Here is an 18,109-nt window from a genome sequence, read left to right as displayed (position 1 = left end):
TATTTATCAGAATTTCACAGAAAAAAATCCTTTGAAGTCAAGAGAAACTTTCAGAAGTCTTCAGAAACAGGTGGCTATAGTGAAAAATTGGACTAGTCAGAAATCTTGGCCTGTGAATATTATCCTTCACATCAAACTAGAAAATTACAAGTATTTTATTAGAAACTGGAGCACATAAAAATTTATTTATAAAACTTTTATAAAACTAAAGCATTTTATGTGCTTTGTTTCTTTAAGTAAGCAAAACCTTCAGTGTTAAAAATCAATGGTGGGCGGAAGGAAACTGTCCAAGAGCTTGATTTGTTGTAGAATGTCTCCTGTATTGTTGCAAAACTGTCTTTTAAATCAGATAAGATTTATTTCTGTTACGCAGCATTAGTGTCATCATAAACAGAAGATAAAAGCGGGAAAGGGCATCAGGAGATCTTAGGAATGTGCCTATATAGAAGGGCGCTAGTCTTTGATTTCTGAAGATTATTGAACACAAGGTTGAACTGCAAGTCTGTGTATTGACTACAGAAGTTTAAACAAGTGACAACCACAAAGGCATTTCTAGAGCTGGAGTAGGAAAACCTTGGGGTTTCTGAATTGGGTTTAGGTGCTAGGGAGGGATGGAGGTCCTAGATTCACTTGGAAACAAGCTGTGCAAGTATTTATCCATCCTCATGGTTAAAAAAACCCACAAAAAAAAAAAACCTAGAAAAGCAGTTACTGCAGTTGTATTTTTTTAGATTGAACCATTTTGCAAGAAAAACATTTTTTCTAGTTGACCATTATTGAAGGGCAGCTTACTAAAAAATAAGTGAACAGTTGTACATCCTTTGAGTGTTACCATGATGATATCCTGCTAACCTACCTGCTGTTGAGTGGATTTTACCTTACAGATAAAATTACGTAAGTAAGCAGATATTTTTTCATTTAGAAATTGCCTCTTAATAGCAGTTCTAAAATCAAAGTGTAGGAGGAAATCCCCTTGAGAAGCATTCCTCTGATACAAACTGTTTTTAATAGTTTGTGTTTTGTATTTGTAAGCTTTTGCTTGTCTTCTTGCCTAGACATATAGCTGAGCTAATATTCTACATGGAGGAGCTCCGAGCACATGTGCGAAAATATGGACCAGTGATGCAGAGATACTATGTACAGTATCTCTCAGGCTTTGATGCAGTGGTCTTAAATGAGCTTGTTCAGGTATGGCAAAACTGTGGTTTGGAGTTCTCAAATGTAAACTGTAAAAAGAACTTTTTGTCAAAAATGACTCTATGAAACACGTCCTGGTGGGTGACTTTTGATGAATGTTATGGAATAAAGCAAACCAACTGATTGTTGAATTCAGGGATTTAAAGCTGTACTTGTAGTTGCTATATGAATTTTTAAATATTCTTAAGCAATAGTATGTTTAGAGACAATGAAATAGGTACTGCCACTGAAGGAGTATTGTATAAACTTTCTTATTTAGCCTGTCACGTAAATGATAGACTTCTGAACTGTGTGGGTTTTCTTCCCCAGTAACCACTAGATGGAGCACAAATTTTGTGTGTAGCTCAACTCCTCAAACTTTCCAAGTCTGTTCTGCAAGATACTTTGTTGTGTTCAAAAATTAATGTCACACTGCAAGTATTATATCAGTTACCAGAAGGCAGGACTTAAGTACTGCACTGTTTATTACATAAACTGTTTAAACAGTTTAAATACCAGTTTATATCACTGTTCAAATTATTAAATACAACTGAGTCTTTGGGTTTACTTTCAATACCAAAATAACTGGGACTTTTTTGCTTATAGCTCCATATACTTGCATGTTAACATATGTGGGGTTTTTTTGAGTGACAGAATTAAGTCATTTTGATAGTTGCCACTGATTCCTGGGAAATTATTACAGATATAACAACATTAGACAAATGATGGAGCGATGATTTGGATTTTTTCGGTCTTTAGGTTAAAATGTCAGTCATAGCTGAAATTATGAGAAACTTTTGTATTGTAGTATGTGACAAATATGATCTTACCAGTTACTGAAATGACTTTTTCATGAGCTGTTGTGTTTTGTAAAATTTGAAAACTTCATAGCCTACGTTTGAGCTGGTACCAAACATTGAAGTTGGTGTTAGTAAAAAAGCTATTGAGAGGAGATTTTGTGGGAAGCAAAGTGATGCTGATGTGGGCTTCATTATATCCTGCCTTGGCCAAAGTTTCTTTGCAGACAGATCAGATGCCTGAAGAGCTCAGAAAAATATTTGATGTGTGATGTAAAACAGGAAAATGTTTGGTGTCCATTTTGTAAATGACTACAGCCTGAAAACATGTGGGCACATTTACTGACAGATTTTTTTCTGTTTTGAGTAGATATTGATTTGGAAGCAAGAATTTCTAAGTATTAGTTACCAACTAATGAATTAAAAAGTGAAAACTGTTAATGAATGTTTCAAATAGTACTATTTAAGTTACCTTGTGTAAATTTAGTATATTAGAGTGTATAGCTGAAAATTGGACACAGGTATTGACATTGTTTCATAAACAAAGTTTGAAATAGTAACAGCAACAACATTTATTTTAGAATCTTTCAGTGTGCCCAGAGGATGAATCAATCATCATGTCCTCTTTTGTAAACACAATGACTTCACTAAGTGTGAAACAAGGTAAGCTTCACTGAACTTGGGAAAAGGGTAACAGAAGACTAATTCCTGTGGAAAGCTTCATCACTTTGTTTCATGCAATCAGTAGAAGCAGTTAATTTGTATAAACTGAATTTATGCCTTTGTTTCTCTTTCATTACAATATCTGCTTCCTGTTGCATGTCCTTTTCCTGGGGCAACTCTATGCAGATTGAGCTTCTGAAGTATGCTGTTAGGAAGTAATCTTACCTTTTAATTCAGAAAGTATGTTACACATATTTTCATCCAGATATTTTACCTCCTATTGGTGTGGTTGTGCACCAATATTCATAGGCAAAAGTGTAAGGTTCAGTACCTAAATAATTCTTGAAAACGTTGGGGTTTTTTTTGAAGGTCTGGTGCAGTATAACAGAATTCTGTAGTCATTTTCCTAAATGTTTTTTCTGTATTTTTCCCTGATGCAGTTGAAGATGGAGAGGTATTTGACTTCAGAGGAATGAGATTAGATTGGTTTAGGTTGCAGGTAAGACTTCGTAAATGTGTAACACTTTACTAACTTAAAGCTGAAATGTTTGCTGATTTTGCAGATTGTTCTCACACTGCAAGTGGGTGACAGACTATCTAAGAATAACTTATTCTTTTGAAATCAAATACTTAAACAGATAATTTCTTACATTCTGGTACAACTTTGCATTGCATACTTTTTATGAGTCATTCTTTCGGGTGTTTATAACAGTTCAGAAGTAAAATGTGTCGAGGATGAGCAGTTTGTTGGCAGCTCTACACTGTACAGAGTGTGATTCAGCCTGCCCAGCTAAGGGAATGTAGAGACTATTTCAATGAGAAAAGTGTCCAGTGAAATCACTTTTGTGCATTGCAATAACAGTATCTTTAATTCACTTAATAAAGAAAGGAGTACTTTTAAATTGTCAATTGATTGCATCAAGAGAAGACAGACATGTTATTTTTATGTTTTCAAAAGACATGTTCTTTTTGTTGTTTTTCAAAACCTAATTGTTGAAATGAGGGCTCACAAGTCCACATATGTGTTTTGTCAATGTGTTTGTTCTACAGTTTGACTGTGAATTGACATCATATTAAAATGACATTTGGAGACTTCATTAAAAGACAGTTTGCTTTTCTTGTGCTATATTGGAAGGATAAAATAGTCTGTCCATGATCTTTAAGTATGCATGTGTCCTATGCATAGTATAATCAATATTTAACACTTGTATTGGGCAATAGCACTACAATTGGCAAAAAAGCAGATAAAGATAAAACCTACAATTTTTCGTGTTTCTTTCCAGGCCTACACCAGTGTTTCTAAAGCTTCACTTGGTCTTGCTGACCATAGAGAACTTGGCAAAATGATGAACACAATCATTTTCCATACAAAAATGGTAGATTCTTTGGTGGAGATGTTGGTTGAAACATCAGACCTGTCTATATTTTGGTATGTTATTAACCTGACCCTAGAAGATTTTTATTATTTACTGTTTGGTTTGTCAACTTGCAGGTGTAATTTTTATGTAGCAAACTTTGTAGCAAGATCATCAAGCAGGAGAATCAGAGTTTCTGAGTTCCATCAGAATTAGTTTGATAAAAACACTTCTGAAGATCTATCAGAGAGATTCTTCAGGCAGTCACATAATTGAACTGGAGTCATTGGCAGATTTGTCCTTAATAAAGTTTTGCAAAAGGTGCAAGTTTTTGCAGTGCCGATTTGACAAACATCAGAATAAAAATTTGATGATAGTAATAACAGATATAAATAAAATGCATAAAAAATGAAAGTGCCAAACAAAGTTCTTGGCAAGTATGGTGCAGTTTTTGGTATGAGTTACAACTGCAGATGTGACACTGTGTTTGAGTCACGTGAAGTAGATTTTATTTGCAGTCATGTATATATTTTGTTTAAATGTCTTTTTTCTGATCAGTTTTTATAGTCGTGCTTTTGAGAAGATGTTTCAGCAGTGTTTGGAGCTTCCCTCTCAATCAAGATACTCAATTGCATTCCCACTCCTTTGTACTCATTTTATGAGCTGTACCCATGAACTATGCCCAGAAGAGGTAATTTTAAAATATATTATCTTAGTTATTTTCATCTCTTGTTTAAAGTAGAGAGGACTAGAACTCAGCAGTGCAAGAAGGTGTTTGCTGTGGCAATGTAAGATTCAAGGGAGGAGAGTGCCAAAAAGTAAAACAAGTAGATACTTATGTGATTTTTAACACACATGAAAATCCTTTTCTGAAGTGAGAAAGCATTACTAGCTTTGGTTTGAAGAGAGGTTAAAGTAGGGTACAAAGATTAGATGACTTTTCTGGGGTCATTCAGGCTTGAATGTTAAGAAGTCCTGTATGTCTGCTAAAACTTAGAAACAACAGTTTTTCCTTTGGTTTACGAACTCATAGTTAAAAAAAGAAAATAGGAATCATAGAATGGTAGGAATCGGAAGCTGGAGTTGTGTATAGCTTATTATAATCTTCAGTAAGGTTTTGATACACATTGTAATGCAAGCATTAGTTTTGCTAAGAACCAGGTAATGACAGCCCTCTTAAGTTAGAATTAGAAAATTAAAAATGTAGTATTGCTTAAAGAAATACACTATTTGTTAAAGGAAGTAATTTGATTCTGAGGAAATTATTTCTATTTTTGTTGTAACAAAATAGATCTTTTAGTTCATTCCTGTATGTCCACTGACTTTGGAATTACTCCGGGGATTAACTTGGCCAATTTTGCATAATACTTCTTAGGATGTGTTTTCCTTCTTACCAGTGCTCATCTGAAACAAATGGATTAATAAGAACTATTGTCATATGCACAACATGTGGGATTTGTTATTTAAACATTAAATCCCCTTCTGCTAAACTTTGTCTCACTATATAGCTATATCATTATTTTCCCTGTGTACTTGCTTTAAACAGCTGCAAGCTCTGTTTATACTAGACAACCACTAAAAAGTTTCCAGGAAAGCTTCCCTTCTGGACAAGAGATGTCTTTCAGAACAGTTATAGTAACAGTAAGGAATCAGTAGCCAAAGTCCACTATCCTCTAGTTACTGTGAATCCAGCTGCAGCAAGCACATTTTGCCACAGCCAACAGAATTTTGAGTTCAATATCTAAATTGTGTCACTTGGTAACTATTATAATTTTGAAAAAAATAAACTTTACTGTGTACAATGTGTGGTAATGTGGCTGTTATAAAGTAAACATTAGTGGTGAAAGAAGGATTTCAGCAAAACAGAGGCTACACTTGTGCAGATGCAGGGACAAAGTAACTGAATCTAGAAAGTAATGCAGCAGAGCTTCATTACTGACTTTTTCATTGATATAAAGGACACAGTGCTTTCTCCATAGCTGGAGTTACATTATCTTTTTCTCCAAGATTTAGTACTGGAACAAATGAATGAAGAGAAGATTCACAAAAACTGAGTATTGGACACATTAAAATAGATTTGGTCCAAAATTAAACATGAAAACCTACTTTTTAAAATCAGTTTTGCCTCTTTTAACAGAAAGTGTTTTGGAAAATGTAGTAAACAAAAATAGTTTAAATCATAATATGCCATGGCATTGACATGGAAAATTCCATGGTTGAAATTGATAGTAAAAAAAACCCAAAACCAGGAAAACTACAAACCACTAGAAAATTAAAATCATGGAGCTGAGATTACTGAGTAATTATTATTTCTCATACCTAGTTAAATGATTGTAGTAAACTGTTACTTGCAGTACAGTATGTCATCTGTGAATATTGTAGGCCTAACAGGAAGCTGAAAATCAAACTTTCTCTTTTTTTTTTTCTTCTTTACCAGCGACATCATATTGGCGATCGCAGTCTTTCCTTGTGTAACATGTTCTTGGATGAAATGGCCAAGCAAGCTAGAAATCTTATCACAGACATTTGCACAGAACAATGTACACTGAGTGATCAGGTAAGTGTGATTGTGTCTATTTTAATTCTCCTTTAAGATTTTTCTCTGTTCAACTTCCTGAATTTTTATGGTTTTAATTCCTGTTCACTTTTTCCCCCCTCCATTTTGGGGAATTTTTCAGTTTATAAAATGGAGGTGATATGAGAGAAGACTTTTTAATGTTTAAATTGTCTAGTCAGTTGTCAAAACATGTCTTATGTGATGAAGTCTCCACCTGGACCATAAAGTTGTTTTGTACATTATGTCTGCTTTAAAAAAAAATTGATTTTGATTTGGAGGGGCTGTTTCTTTTAATTTACTAGTTGCTGCCAAAGCATTGTGCCAAAACCATCAGTCAAGCAGTGAACAAAAAGTCAAAAAAACAGACTGGAAAGAAAGGAGAACCTGAGAGGGAGAAACCAGGAGTAGAAAGCATGAGGAAAAACAGATTGGTTGTGACAAAGTAAGCCACCTCTTCTGTGCCTTTCACCTTGAATCCCAAGTCAAAACATGGATGTTTTACATATTGAATTCTTGCTTAATTTATTTGAGTAAGTTTAACTGACTGTAAATATGACAGCTTTGTGGTTTCCGACCATATGATGCTTGTGTACCTTGTATAGAGACTGAATTCTGTTATATAGAGCAATAGGAATGTGTATCTCTTGATTTCATCCCCTTGGCTGTTTGCTGAGCAGAAAGGATTCCTGTGCTGTAGCTAGGTTTCCTGTGTAGTCATATTAATTGTTGTGGTGATGTGAGTCCAAGGAATGGATGGCATCTTCAATTCTACGTTAATTTTTAACACTATTAACTAGATAAAGTACAGGCTGGGCTGGAAGTTTTTGCTGCTGAAAGGCTATTTGCTGCCTTTCAACTGGAGTTGAGGTTCCAATGTCTATACCAGCTGGGGAAGGTTTCCTTGTTAGTGGCTGTAGAAGAATTGATAAGACCAGTAACACAACCAAAAACCCCACAGGAAAGATGAACACATGCAGTTTGTGGTGTAAGAGATGATAAGGGAGGAAGAGGTAGGAGGAGGAGAAGGTAATTGTTAGGAAAGGTCAGAATACAAGATGGTAGAGTGGTAAATATATAAAGAGGAAGGAAGCAAAGAAAAGGAAACAATAAGTGTTTAGTGTTGTGACTGGGAGTGCCAAAGTAGGCACACTGCTAAAAGGGAAGTGGATTTGCTTCAGTTGCAACAAGAAGCATCAGAACTGTGAAGACTAGAAACGTTGAGGTGGAAGAGCTTATTTGTAGCTTAAGATTTTCTCTCCTAATATACTTAAGTTTCTAGTACTGACTAGTAGCAATCATTTATTGCTTAGTTCAGTTTGGGTAAAAAACACTGTTACAGGCTGTTCTTTTTGATGGGGAAAATAGACTCTTTTTTTCCCCCTGTTGTATGATTGTGTGTGATGCAAATCAGTATGCAGTTATAGGATGTATTCTTACCTTAAGTACTGTTTTTTAAATGCCTTAAAAACAGAATGAGTTAATGAAAGGAAAAGTTGGAGATGTACCTTTTCCCGAGGCATCCTCCATCCAGCATGTTTTCCATGATAGTACATAGTTATGTTACACTGAATATTTTTCTCTATTTCTTGTTGTCTGTTCTAAAAGCCTGGACAAACTGCACACTGCACTTTCTGAGCTCTGCTTCTCAATCAATTATGTACCAAACATGGTGGTTTGGGAACACACATTTACTCCAAGAGAATATTTAACATCTCACCTGGAAATTCGCTTTACCAAGTAAGAAATACTGTAAAGTTAGAAGTATTGATAAACAACTTTTTTGGATTTGATGTTGAATATATTGTATATTTACTACATAAAACTGGTTTTTAAAGGCGTATATTGAAGCTTGCAAGTCAAATTGTGACTAAAATAACACTGAAGTTACATGTGCAAAAAATTGTGTCTATTTTAAAGCAATCTATTGAAATGCATGTCACCTATTTAACAATCTGATCCTGCATTCTTAATCCTGTGTATTGTATAGGAATCTGTGAGCCTGCTTTGGCATTTATAAAGACTGTCTTCCCACATTCTTTTGCACAGTGCTGGACTGTTTCATGTGTTTGTAACTAGCTTACTGAAAGGAAATCTAAAACTCAAGAGCTTACAAAGCAAACTGAGAATATACTTGAATTACCTTTTCTCTTTTTTTTTTTAAAATAAAAGATGTTGCCATTTGATACTCCATGTCTGTTCTTACCTTGAAAATCCCATTGTTACTTGCAGAAATAAACAAATGGCAGCTTCTGGAAAGGACTTCATATTAAAACAACTAGCTATCTTAGTTGTATTTTATGCCAAGGATTGCTGATTATGTATTTCAAGCAGAGAATAAAGACTTAATAAGTTTTAATCATCAGGACATAGTAGTAGGTCACTAGAGTGCTCCTTCTTTCAAGTAAGACAAGTGGCAAGTAAAAGTGAGGATAACTTAATGACTTCATAAAAAGTCAGCTGTAATTTTGAGGTTTATGAACTTAGACCAACATTAGTCTTAACTTGTGTTTGTTTTTGTCATTTTTTAAATGATTTTGCTTGTGGATTGGGAAAGGCACATGCAAATGACTTTGAGACTGCATTCCTTTTTCTTGCCATATCAAAGAAATGAGACTTGTTAGCAAAACAAAATAAATGTTCAATTTATAATTAGTTTTCAGATGCTTAAATAGCATTTCTTCCAGAGGCTTGCAGTTTACCTTTTAAATAAGTGTTAATGTTTCACTGTTGGGAGGTTTTTTGTTTTCTGTTTAACTTGCTGTGTTCCATGTATGATTGGACTAGAGCTTCTTATGCCTCATGGTCTTGTAATAATATGATTTTTAATTGATTTTAATATGAGAGACTGCCTTAGAAGTAGGCTGAGGAAATAGCCTTATTTACACAACAGAAATGTTACTTAAGCTGATATTATTCTCCAGAAAAACTCGATTCCATTCACCTCTGATAAAGGTAGTAGTCCACCAGTTTCTTTTTCCGGTCTTCTTGTTCTGCCTTTGAAAAGTACATACTAATCAAAAGCATATCTCCAAGTCAGTTATAAGCCTAAAATGAATACTACAACTACTTGTTCACTACGAAGACTTTGTTTGCTTTAAGGACACCCTGACAACAGTTTGCTTGAGGGCCTGGTATCAGTGAGATACTAAGTCCATGTTTGTTTAAGTTACAAGAAAATCTACAAGTCTGTTGTGCTGTTCTGATCTAACTTGAAAGCTAGGCTGATGTATAAGACATCTGTTATTGTAAGCTTGGTTTTATTTATAGTGAGAATTTGAACTAATTAAAAGTGTATCCTGCAATTTCTTGACTTACTGATTAAATATAGAAGTCACTGTGTCAGCTAAAGAGAGATCTGGTTTTCATTAATACATTTGTAAATACTTTTTTACAAGTTATGTATTTGTATACATTTGTGTATATTTAAGTAAATAAATAGGATTAAATAATAATAATGAAATAATAATCAAATTATATACAATTATGGGAACAATAAAATAATGTAACTGAAGCTTACTTACCAAATGATAGAGGAATATTTGCTTTTATGTAATTAGAAGTTAATTGCTGAGAGGTATCTGTTTAAAGCAGAACTTCTGATAATTTTCTTGAAAAGTTACTTAAATCGGTTAAAATGTAATTTTTAAAAAATTGCATGCTTTAGGAAACCTGTCTGTATTGTAAGAAATTAGATCTTTCAAGACAACTTAGACTTTTTTTAATACTATGTGAGCTGAGGCAGAGAAATGAAATGTATGGTCTCTGTCTTAAAAAATTTATGCAAATACAGTAGGCATAGCAAATGTCACAAGGTAGTCAGATATGCCTTTAAATACTTGAACAAAGCAACAGAAGCCAGAAGTTTTGCTTTGAATGTTTTTAATTCGTACTTGATTATAGCTGTATGGGTTTTTTTACACATACTTCAAACTAAAAGTATTATAAAGAATTTTTACCTCAGTTAATATGCTTTGGACACTTTAGTACAACAGTGGTCTTGCATTTGCCAAAAGTTTGACATTTTGAAAGACTTTATTTACCAAAATAATTGTAATATAAGTCTTCCACATTATAGATTGCCCTTAGAAATGGGAGGAAAAAGCTTTCTTTTAAAAATTCTCTGTGAGTATTTTTATAGTCTCATGAAACTTTTGCTGGAACCACAAATACAATTGTCTTTGGCATCTAGAACTGTTTTAAAAATGCTGCTTTAGTATGTGCATTGATTAGAGTTTTATGCTTGCAGATTGGAGAAGTATTAAGAGCTTTGAATATAAAATAATGTTTATAGCTGCATATTTGTCTCTGGTTTTAGTTTTACTAATGCAATTTATTTGTGTCCAACTTTTTTGTTTCTAAAAGGTCAATTGTTGGAATGACTATGTATAATCAAGCAACTCAAGAGATTGCAAAGCCCTCAGAGCTGTTAACCAGTGTAAGAGCCTATATGACAGTCCTGCAGTCCATAGAAAATTACGTACAGATCGACATTACACGAGTATTTAACAATGTTCTACTTCAGCAAACCCAGCATTTAGACAGCCATGGGGAGCCAACCATTACCAGTCTGTACACAAATTGGTAAGTTATTATGTGAACACTTGTTAAGAGTTTTTAATATTTAATGAAAAATCTGGAATAGTAGAAGTGGAGTTCTTAAGTTTTTGACTTCACAAGTTTTCTTGTCCCAATACCTATGAAAAAGACTTTGCCTGTTGTGAAATTTACTTTTATAGGGGTTAGATGTAAAGCAATACACAGAAGAACTATGAAAGTAGTACTTTAGTCTGTAGGCTTTCCTGTCTCTTGTCGCACAAATATACTTCATCTGTATAGAGCATCTATGAACATGTGTCTTCTCATTTAAAAATTTTTCCCTTTTTGATAAGGTACTTAGAAACTTTGCTGCGGCAAGTCAGCAATGGTCACATAGCCTATTTTCCTGCTATGAAGGCATTTGTGAATTTGCCTACAGAAAATGAATTGACATTTAATGCTGAGGAATACTCTGATATATCAGGTAAACTTTGATGTTTCTACTGAATATTTGTGAGATATAGTTCTTCTATGCTTGAGTAATTAAAATAGTAGCAACTCTCAAAGCGTTTTGTTATAAACAGCATTTGCTAACCTTCAGTAGTATTGAAACTACTTCTTATTTGTGTTGCCTCTGTCTTGAGGGAGCTTGCTTTTCCTATTTTTCTTCAAAGTAGTGTTGCTGCATTTAAGCTACAGAGTGTAGGATGTGTTGGTGACTACTGTTTCAGTTGAATTATGATACAAGTTCTCATATCAAAAATTCTACTTTGTTGTAAAATACTGTTGCAGTTAAAACATCATTGTTAGGTACAGAATGGACATCAAGTAACTGGAGAAGGAATTTTTGAAGTAGAACAGTTTGTTTTCTTTCTCAGAAATGAGAGCCCTTTCTGAACTTCTGGGACCATACGGCATGAAGTTCCTAAGTGAAAGTCTGATGTGGCACATTTCTTCACAGGTTGCTGAGCTTAAGGTAACCTTGGGAAACTGGTGGGTGGGAAGGCGGGTAGTGTTTTGTTTAAGATTCCTTCAGGATATTTAGTAGTTATGGTTCTGCATGCCTTTTTTTTGAAATTACTGTGTCACACAAACTGTTAAAGGTGTGAATTTTACTCATTTTGTAGTACATTTGCATGTGTAGTACTTGTATATCCCACATTCTTCAACAGCTGAATGGGCAGGACTTCATGTAGACTCTCTTTAATTTCTGTGTTAGCTACCTTAACAGAAGTCAGGTCTCCTTTGTTCTTCAGTGGGAAGAGAAATGCTCTCCAGGTGCTTGCAAGGCACACAAGTCTATTAATTCTCAAAACCTAGCATGAAAATCTTGAATGTATCTTAGTCATCTGTAAGGGCTTACTTTCTTTACCATGTGTATTCACATCTGTTGTTGAGTTCACATGGATGGGAAACTTCAGGTTTTTGTTAGTTTTCCTCAGTTTTAGATACATTTTTCCCTCTGGCTGAACAGTATCCATTTGTTTATAAATGTCTATATTCTGATGAATAAGCCTAATACTACAGCAACACAAATGACCAAGTTGGTGCCTTGAAAACAAATTGGAAATCTGGGCATGTCAGGGAAACTAATTGCATGTATATTCAGAACAATAAAAAATTACAGGGGAAGCACTTGGTACCTATGTAATTAATTCTTTCTGGAAAGAGGTTTTAATAGGTTTAATAATGTGAACTACTTTCCCAGGATAGTCATACTATTAAAATGTAACTGGCATGTATTTGCCTTTACTATGACTTACTCTTTTACTGTCATTTCTAAATGAATTCCAAGTTGTTATTACGTCTCATCACTTTCGACTTACTTAACTACTAGTTACAATAGGGATTTTTTTTTTCCTTTGGTAACTGTTCATGCATGCTATGATTTTTAAAATGCACAGGAGTACTTAAGAGATCTAAAGAACTTTCACTTTCTTCTTCAACAACAATTTATTATTGTTAGTATACCAGGCATTTAAAAGTGTATAGTTTTAACATATGCCATGTTAATTTCAAAGATCTGGTTCTTTCTGTAAACATTATGAATTTCAGTGCTGTTGACTTGGTAGGATTTATGATGTTTTAAGAGATTTAAAGCTTTTTATTCCACATCACAGCTTTGGAGAGGGTCTGCTCATGCTTTCCCAGCTGCCACAAAGGCGTGCAGCAACCCTGACCTGAGTGACCGGCCAGACAGGGTAGTCAATTCCTTAGGCCCATTCAAATTTTTGAGTTTTAGGATGAGACTTTCCAGGTGAGAATGCTGTGCTTTTAAGGTTAAATTCTGTCCATCCCGGCTATGCACAAAGTGATGTCTATCACACTTCAAGTAGAACACAAAGCCATTGGGCAAATGTTTGTTAGTTGCTCCTGTATTTGTCCACTCATCATGGAGATGTCACACTTTCTCAAAATCAACATGATTGCTACGGTAGTTCTGTGTTTTTTTCCAAGCATCCTTAAGTTATCTCAGATCTGTTGTTTTTTAATTCTGCAAAGGATAAGCAGGACATAATGTAGATCCACATGCACATGACCAAATGTTTGGAGGAAAAAAATAAAGTAATAAAATGTTCCTCTCTTTGGCTGAGATGCAGTTGGCTTAGCAAGTGAGCACTGAGAACATCTGTGTTTGGGGAAAGGAAGCAATGAGAGGATGAAATGAGGAATTTCTTAAGAATAGGGTTCAACAGGCTGGCTTTGCTTCCCACAGTGGGGCCAGGTGTTGGTTTTATATCTCAAGTTTTAAGATGAGTGAGGAGAGGAAGTTTGCCTCATTTAAATGATGATTTGAACTGTATTCCAGCCTGATCCTTTTAAATCTTAAACTAATATGCTGGTTATTTTTGTGTAAAGTTAAAAGCTTGACTCAGTAACAATGTGCGTGGGCTTTTGCCTTCAGTCTTGCATTTTGGAGAGCTTTGAGGGATTTAAATTAAAATACCACACACCTGCCAAGTTCCAATACATTGGTTGGTTTAAAATTGCCCATCTTGATTTTGGTGCAAATCAGTCTTGCTTTGGCTTTTAGCATAGAAATACATGTTGTGCATGTGTGTGCCTGGATATGTGCACACATTCTTGGAGATGATAGTTGGCTACATCTTGTTTAGCTTTTTTCTTTCCTTCTTACTGAGGAGGAATGAAAGGGCAAAGTCTGGGTGGATTATGGACAGACTTGAACTTGTTGAATAACATGACCATGACACAATGTAGTTGAATGTGAGAGGTCTAAACTGTGGGACAGATCTGCCTTGCACAGGCTACTTGACTAGGAGCAAGTTGTGTTGGTTTCTTCTTCCTCTGTGGTCACAGGAATATTTACTCTGAAATTTAATATCTATGCTTTTAGTTGCTATGTTTTGCTCAGTTTTGAGTGTGGACTGAAGTGGAATACAATCATTAAAGCAGTTAGCAGGACAATCAAAGGTCAAATATGCTCAGATCCTTAGCAGTACGTTCCTATTGGTACGTCTGTTCTTAGATTTTATATGATATCTTAAACTACATTCCAGGCTTATAGTGGCCTACACGTTAGATGAATAGTAGTTTTTCCTGCTCCCTCCTTTTGTTTACGCTGCCTGTTAATAGAGATGGATTGGATTGCATCCACTTGAAAAATAAAAACAGTAAAGTCACATTGGAAGACTACTCTTGAGAATAAAACATCTTGTTTTCATTTTCCATCTTTCAGTACTTTTCTACCTTGATATAATTTAGTATGCAGAGCACTAAATTAAGTCTTCTTCAAAATCAGGGAAACACTTTGTTCACCTAATGTTTGGAAACAGACAAGATACCTCAATTTTCTTAGCTGCTGGTTGTCCTCTACCTAAAGAGAGTTGTTAATATTTTCCATTTCTAAAATAGAGTACTTTGCATTCCAACTACAAAAATAGTTTTTGTAAGAGCAAACTGCCTGTTTCTTGCTTGAAGAGAGCTTAAAATACTACTTGGAACAACCTAAGTTCCTCATCTAGCAAGAAATCTTTTTTTGGATCTGACATTTTATAGATGTGATTATGCAGTCTCTGTAATTGAAATTTAGATCTGATATATGTTTGGAGAGTGATTTTAGGAAAGTTATGACATGTACCTTAATGCTACAAGTTGCATTTATGAGAACTGTTACCAATTAGAAACAGACACAGTCTTTCTTTTGGTCAAACTGACATGAAAAACATTGCACTTCAGTTTAACTGTTTCAGGCTGAGTCTTTGGGTTTATTTTGTGTTATAATGGAAGACTATTTCAAATAAACTGCACCAAGATTGAACACTGACTCTTACATTCTTCATTCCATTTTCTTTTTTTCCAAAATTTCTAAATCTTTACAGCATAACTAGTGATAGGAATACCTTTGTTATAAAAAGCTGAATAGCATGAGGAACTATTTTCTGGTTTTAATGAGGTCCATTCCCTTGTAAGAAGTGGGACACATTGCTGAATTTCAAAAATAATATTCCAAGGCTTATCTAATCCTCTGATTTGTGATTCAGAGGTGGCTGTTGTGTAGAGTAGCGTCTGATGACTATACGGATACTGTAGTTCCATTAAAAATGCAGTGGATAAATCTGCATTCCATGTGTTTAGCTGCCTCTCTGCCAGACTGAAATATCCTAAACCACTTGTTTGTCCTATTAGCATACTGAACTCCATAGCTGACCTTAATCCCTTCTTCTTTCTAGAAACTCGTGGTGGAGAATGTTGAAGTTCTAACACAAATGAGGACCAGCTTTGACAAGCCAGACCAGATGGCAGCACTTTTCAAAAGATTATCATGTGAGTAACTAGTAATGTCCTACTATAAAATGTATTTTTATCTTTGTCTTCATAAAGAAAATGAGAAAAATATTTTTTTTCTGCATTAAGTAAACACAGGTAACAAAACATACGTGAGCTTGAGTAAAGTGATGCATCTTTTCAAAATGTTCCAGTCTTTACAGACAAAAGTTGATTTCAGTAGTAATTACTGCATGGGCACTATAGTAGCGATGAGCTTTGAGCATCTTTTCAGGAATTTTAACACCTAGCTGTATCTGTAAAGTACAAAACAGGCTTTTTTGACACACATTTCTAATCTGATTCTATCACAGTGAAAATTATTGCATTCTTTGGAAGATTTTTTTTTTCACATGCAATTAACTTTATGATAATTGTTAAAAATTATTGCTTAAGAGACATTTTTTGGCCTCAAGAAAAGACAAAACTACTGTTATCCATACAGTGTTTTCAGCTGTGTCTAATGGGGTTCATTCCATTGTCAACTCAACTATAAAAACCTACTTAAGCACAGTTTATTTTGACCTTTTCAAGGAATGCCATTGTTTCAGTATCTTGTTTTACAGTATCTTGATAAATGTGTTTTTGTCTTTTTTTAAGAATTTGGCTTTTCAGCATCAACAGTTTCTTTCTCACTAGTGTTCTTGTTTCTTTTCAGCTGTTGACAGTGTTTTGAAGAGAATGACAATTATTGGTGTTATCTTATCTTTTCGGTCATTGGCACAGGAAGCACTTAGAGATGTAAGAAACAACTGAATATGTTATAAATAATTTTCAATGTATTTAATGGAATGATAGATTATTTGAAGCTTCACTATTTAGGAATGGTAACATAAAAGACTGACATGTAGGTGAAGTGGTAATAGTTATAAGAACTTGGAATTGTAAACTAGGGGTAGAGAAACCTTTTTTTTAAATACTGTTCAGAAAAATGTTACATTAAAACATAGAGATTTTAGTTTGAACATGCCTTTCAATGTTGTCTGTGTTTAGTATGTTTTAAAATCTTTCATTTAACTTTGCAAACAGCTTGATTTTGTGTTTACTAGGCTTTAATGTCTTAAATCTACAGATTCATATGCACAAAATAAAAACTGTAAAAAAATGAGACTAGTAAAATAATCACAGTATCTAGTTGATCATTAACGTGGGGTGTATTTTTTCTTATTTTGTATGTGCTTGTGTCTCCTAGGTCTTATCCTACCACATTCCTTTCCTTGTAAGTTCTATTGAGGACTTCAAAGATCACATTCCAAGAGAGACTGACATGAAGGTAATGTTTGGCCCAAAGGGTAACTGAGTAATTTTTGGAGTTTACTGAAAATATGTAAGGGATGAGACTTTCAGGCTTAGTGTGAAAAATCCAGAAACTAAAACCAGACTTTTCTTCCCCCTGCAGAGACCCAAGTAGTTGTTCATATGCATCCTCCTAAGGTTGTGGGAGTGAAAAAAGACCTCAGGCACCACGGGGTAATCACAAGGATAGGATAAGCCTAAACATAAGTCTCTATCTGCCTGTGATGACATTTGAGAACTTCCATGGAAAGAAAGAAGAACAAAATTTTATCAAGTGTTAAAACATGACTAAGTGATTAAGGGGGGAATACTGAGCTGCTTCATAGTGTGATCAGTATAACTGGTAAAACTGAATGTTTCAAGGATTCTTGTACGTGGTTGGAGCTCTGAGCACGTGATAGTTACAAGTATGATTTTGACCTTAGATTAAAAATTCTTGTAAATCCACTGTCTGATATCCTTGAAAAAAAAAGAAATTGCAGCCTAAATAAGGTGCCTTGCATCTGAGTGACAGTATGCTTCCATCCCAAACCCATTGTTTGGTACATGTCGCCCAGCTTCTGGACAGGTATGCATCGTGGTTGCAGCCTAGCTGGATTTTTAATCTCTTATTGCAGCTTGTAGCCTATGAAGGTTTGCAAGGTTCTTAAGGTATTGTTGCAGTTTGATTTGCAGAAAATGTGTAGTGGGATGTACATAGTGCAACCCTTAATTCACTTTTACAGAAACCGTTGTAGAAGTTCTGCTCTCGAGAAAAGTGTATGGGGTTTGGTGGCCAGAATATGTTGTTATTCCTGAACTGGAAGTTCATGTTTTACCATTTACTCTTGAGGAAAAAAAACTTAAGTTCTGTTGTGTATGAATATTCACTAAAAAAAAAAAAAAATTGCTCTCCTTTGAACTGTTCTTGCAATGAATCTTTTAAGAGTCCATCATGATGGGCC

At 34.6% G+C, this 18,109-nt stretch overlaps 1 protein-coding gene across 2 annotated transcripts in view; it reads left to right on the top strand.

The window, feature by feature from the left end:
* The window catches only part of NCKAP1 (NCK associated protein 1), a 59,203-nt gene that overhangs the window by 28,251 nt on the left and 12,843 nt on the right, over positions 1–18,109 (top strand). For both annotated transcript variants that reach the window (XM_062002156.1, XM_062002155.1), the window contains exons 13-26: positions 1,056–1,188; positions 2,555–2,636; positions 3,077–3,135; positions 3,920–4,065; positions 4,550–4,682; positions 6,429–6,548; positions 6,851–6,990; positions 8,154–8,285; positions 10,911–11,129; positions 11,438–11,568; positions 11,963–12,060; positions 15,776–15,869; positions 16,528–16,610; positions 17,062–17,142. In XM_062002156.1, the coding sequence (XP_061858140.1) occupies positions 1,056–1,188; positions 2,555–2,636; positions 3,077–3,135; positions 3,920–4,065; positions 4,550–4,682; positions 6,429–6,548; positions 6,851–6,990; positions 8,154–8,285; positions 10,911–11,129; positions 11,438–11,568; positions 11,963–12,060; positions 15,776–15,869; positions 16,528–16,610; positions 17,062–17,142 (1,651 nt within the window). The remainder of the gene's footprint in view (positions 1–1,055; positions 1,189–2,554; positions 2,637–3,076; positions 3,136–3,919; positions 4,066–4,549; positions 4,683–6,428; positions 6,549–6,850; positions 6,991–8,153; positions 8,286–10,910; positions 11,130–11,437; positions 11,569–11,962; positions 12,061–15,775; positions 15,870–16,527; positions 16,611–17,061; positions 17,143–18,109) is intronic.

The sequence above is a fragment of the Colius striatus genome, chromosome 9 (genome assembly GCF_028858725.1).
Source record: "Colius striatus isolate bColStr4 chromosome 9, bColStr4.1.hap1, whole genome shotgun sequence".
Classification (NCBI taxonomy): Eukaryota; Metazoa; Chordata; class Aves; order Coliiformes; family Coliidae; genus Colius; species Colius striatus.
This window is presented reverse-complemented; position numbering and strand designations above follow the sequence as displayed.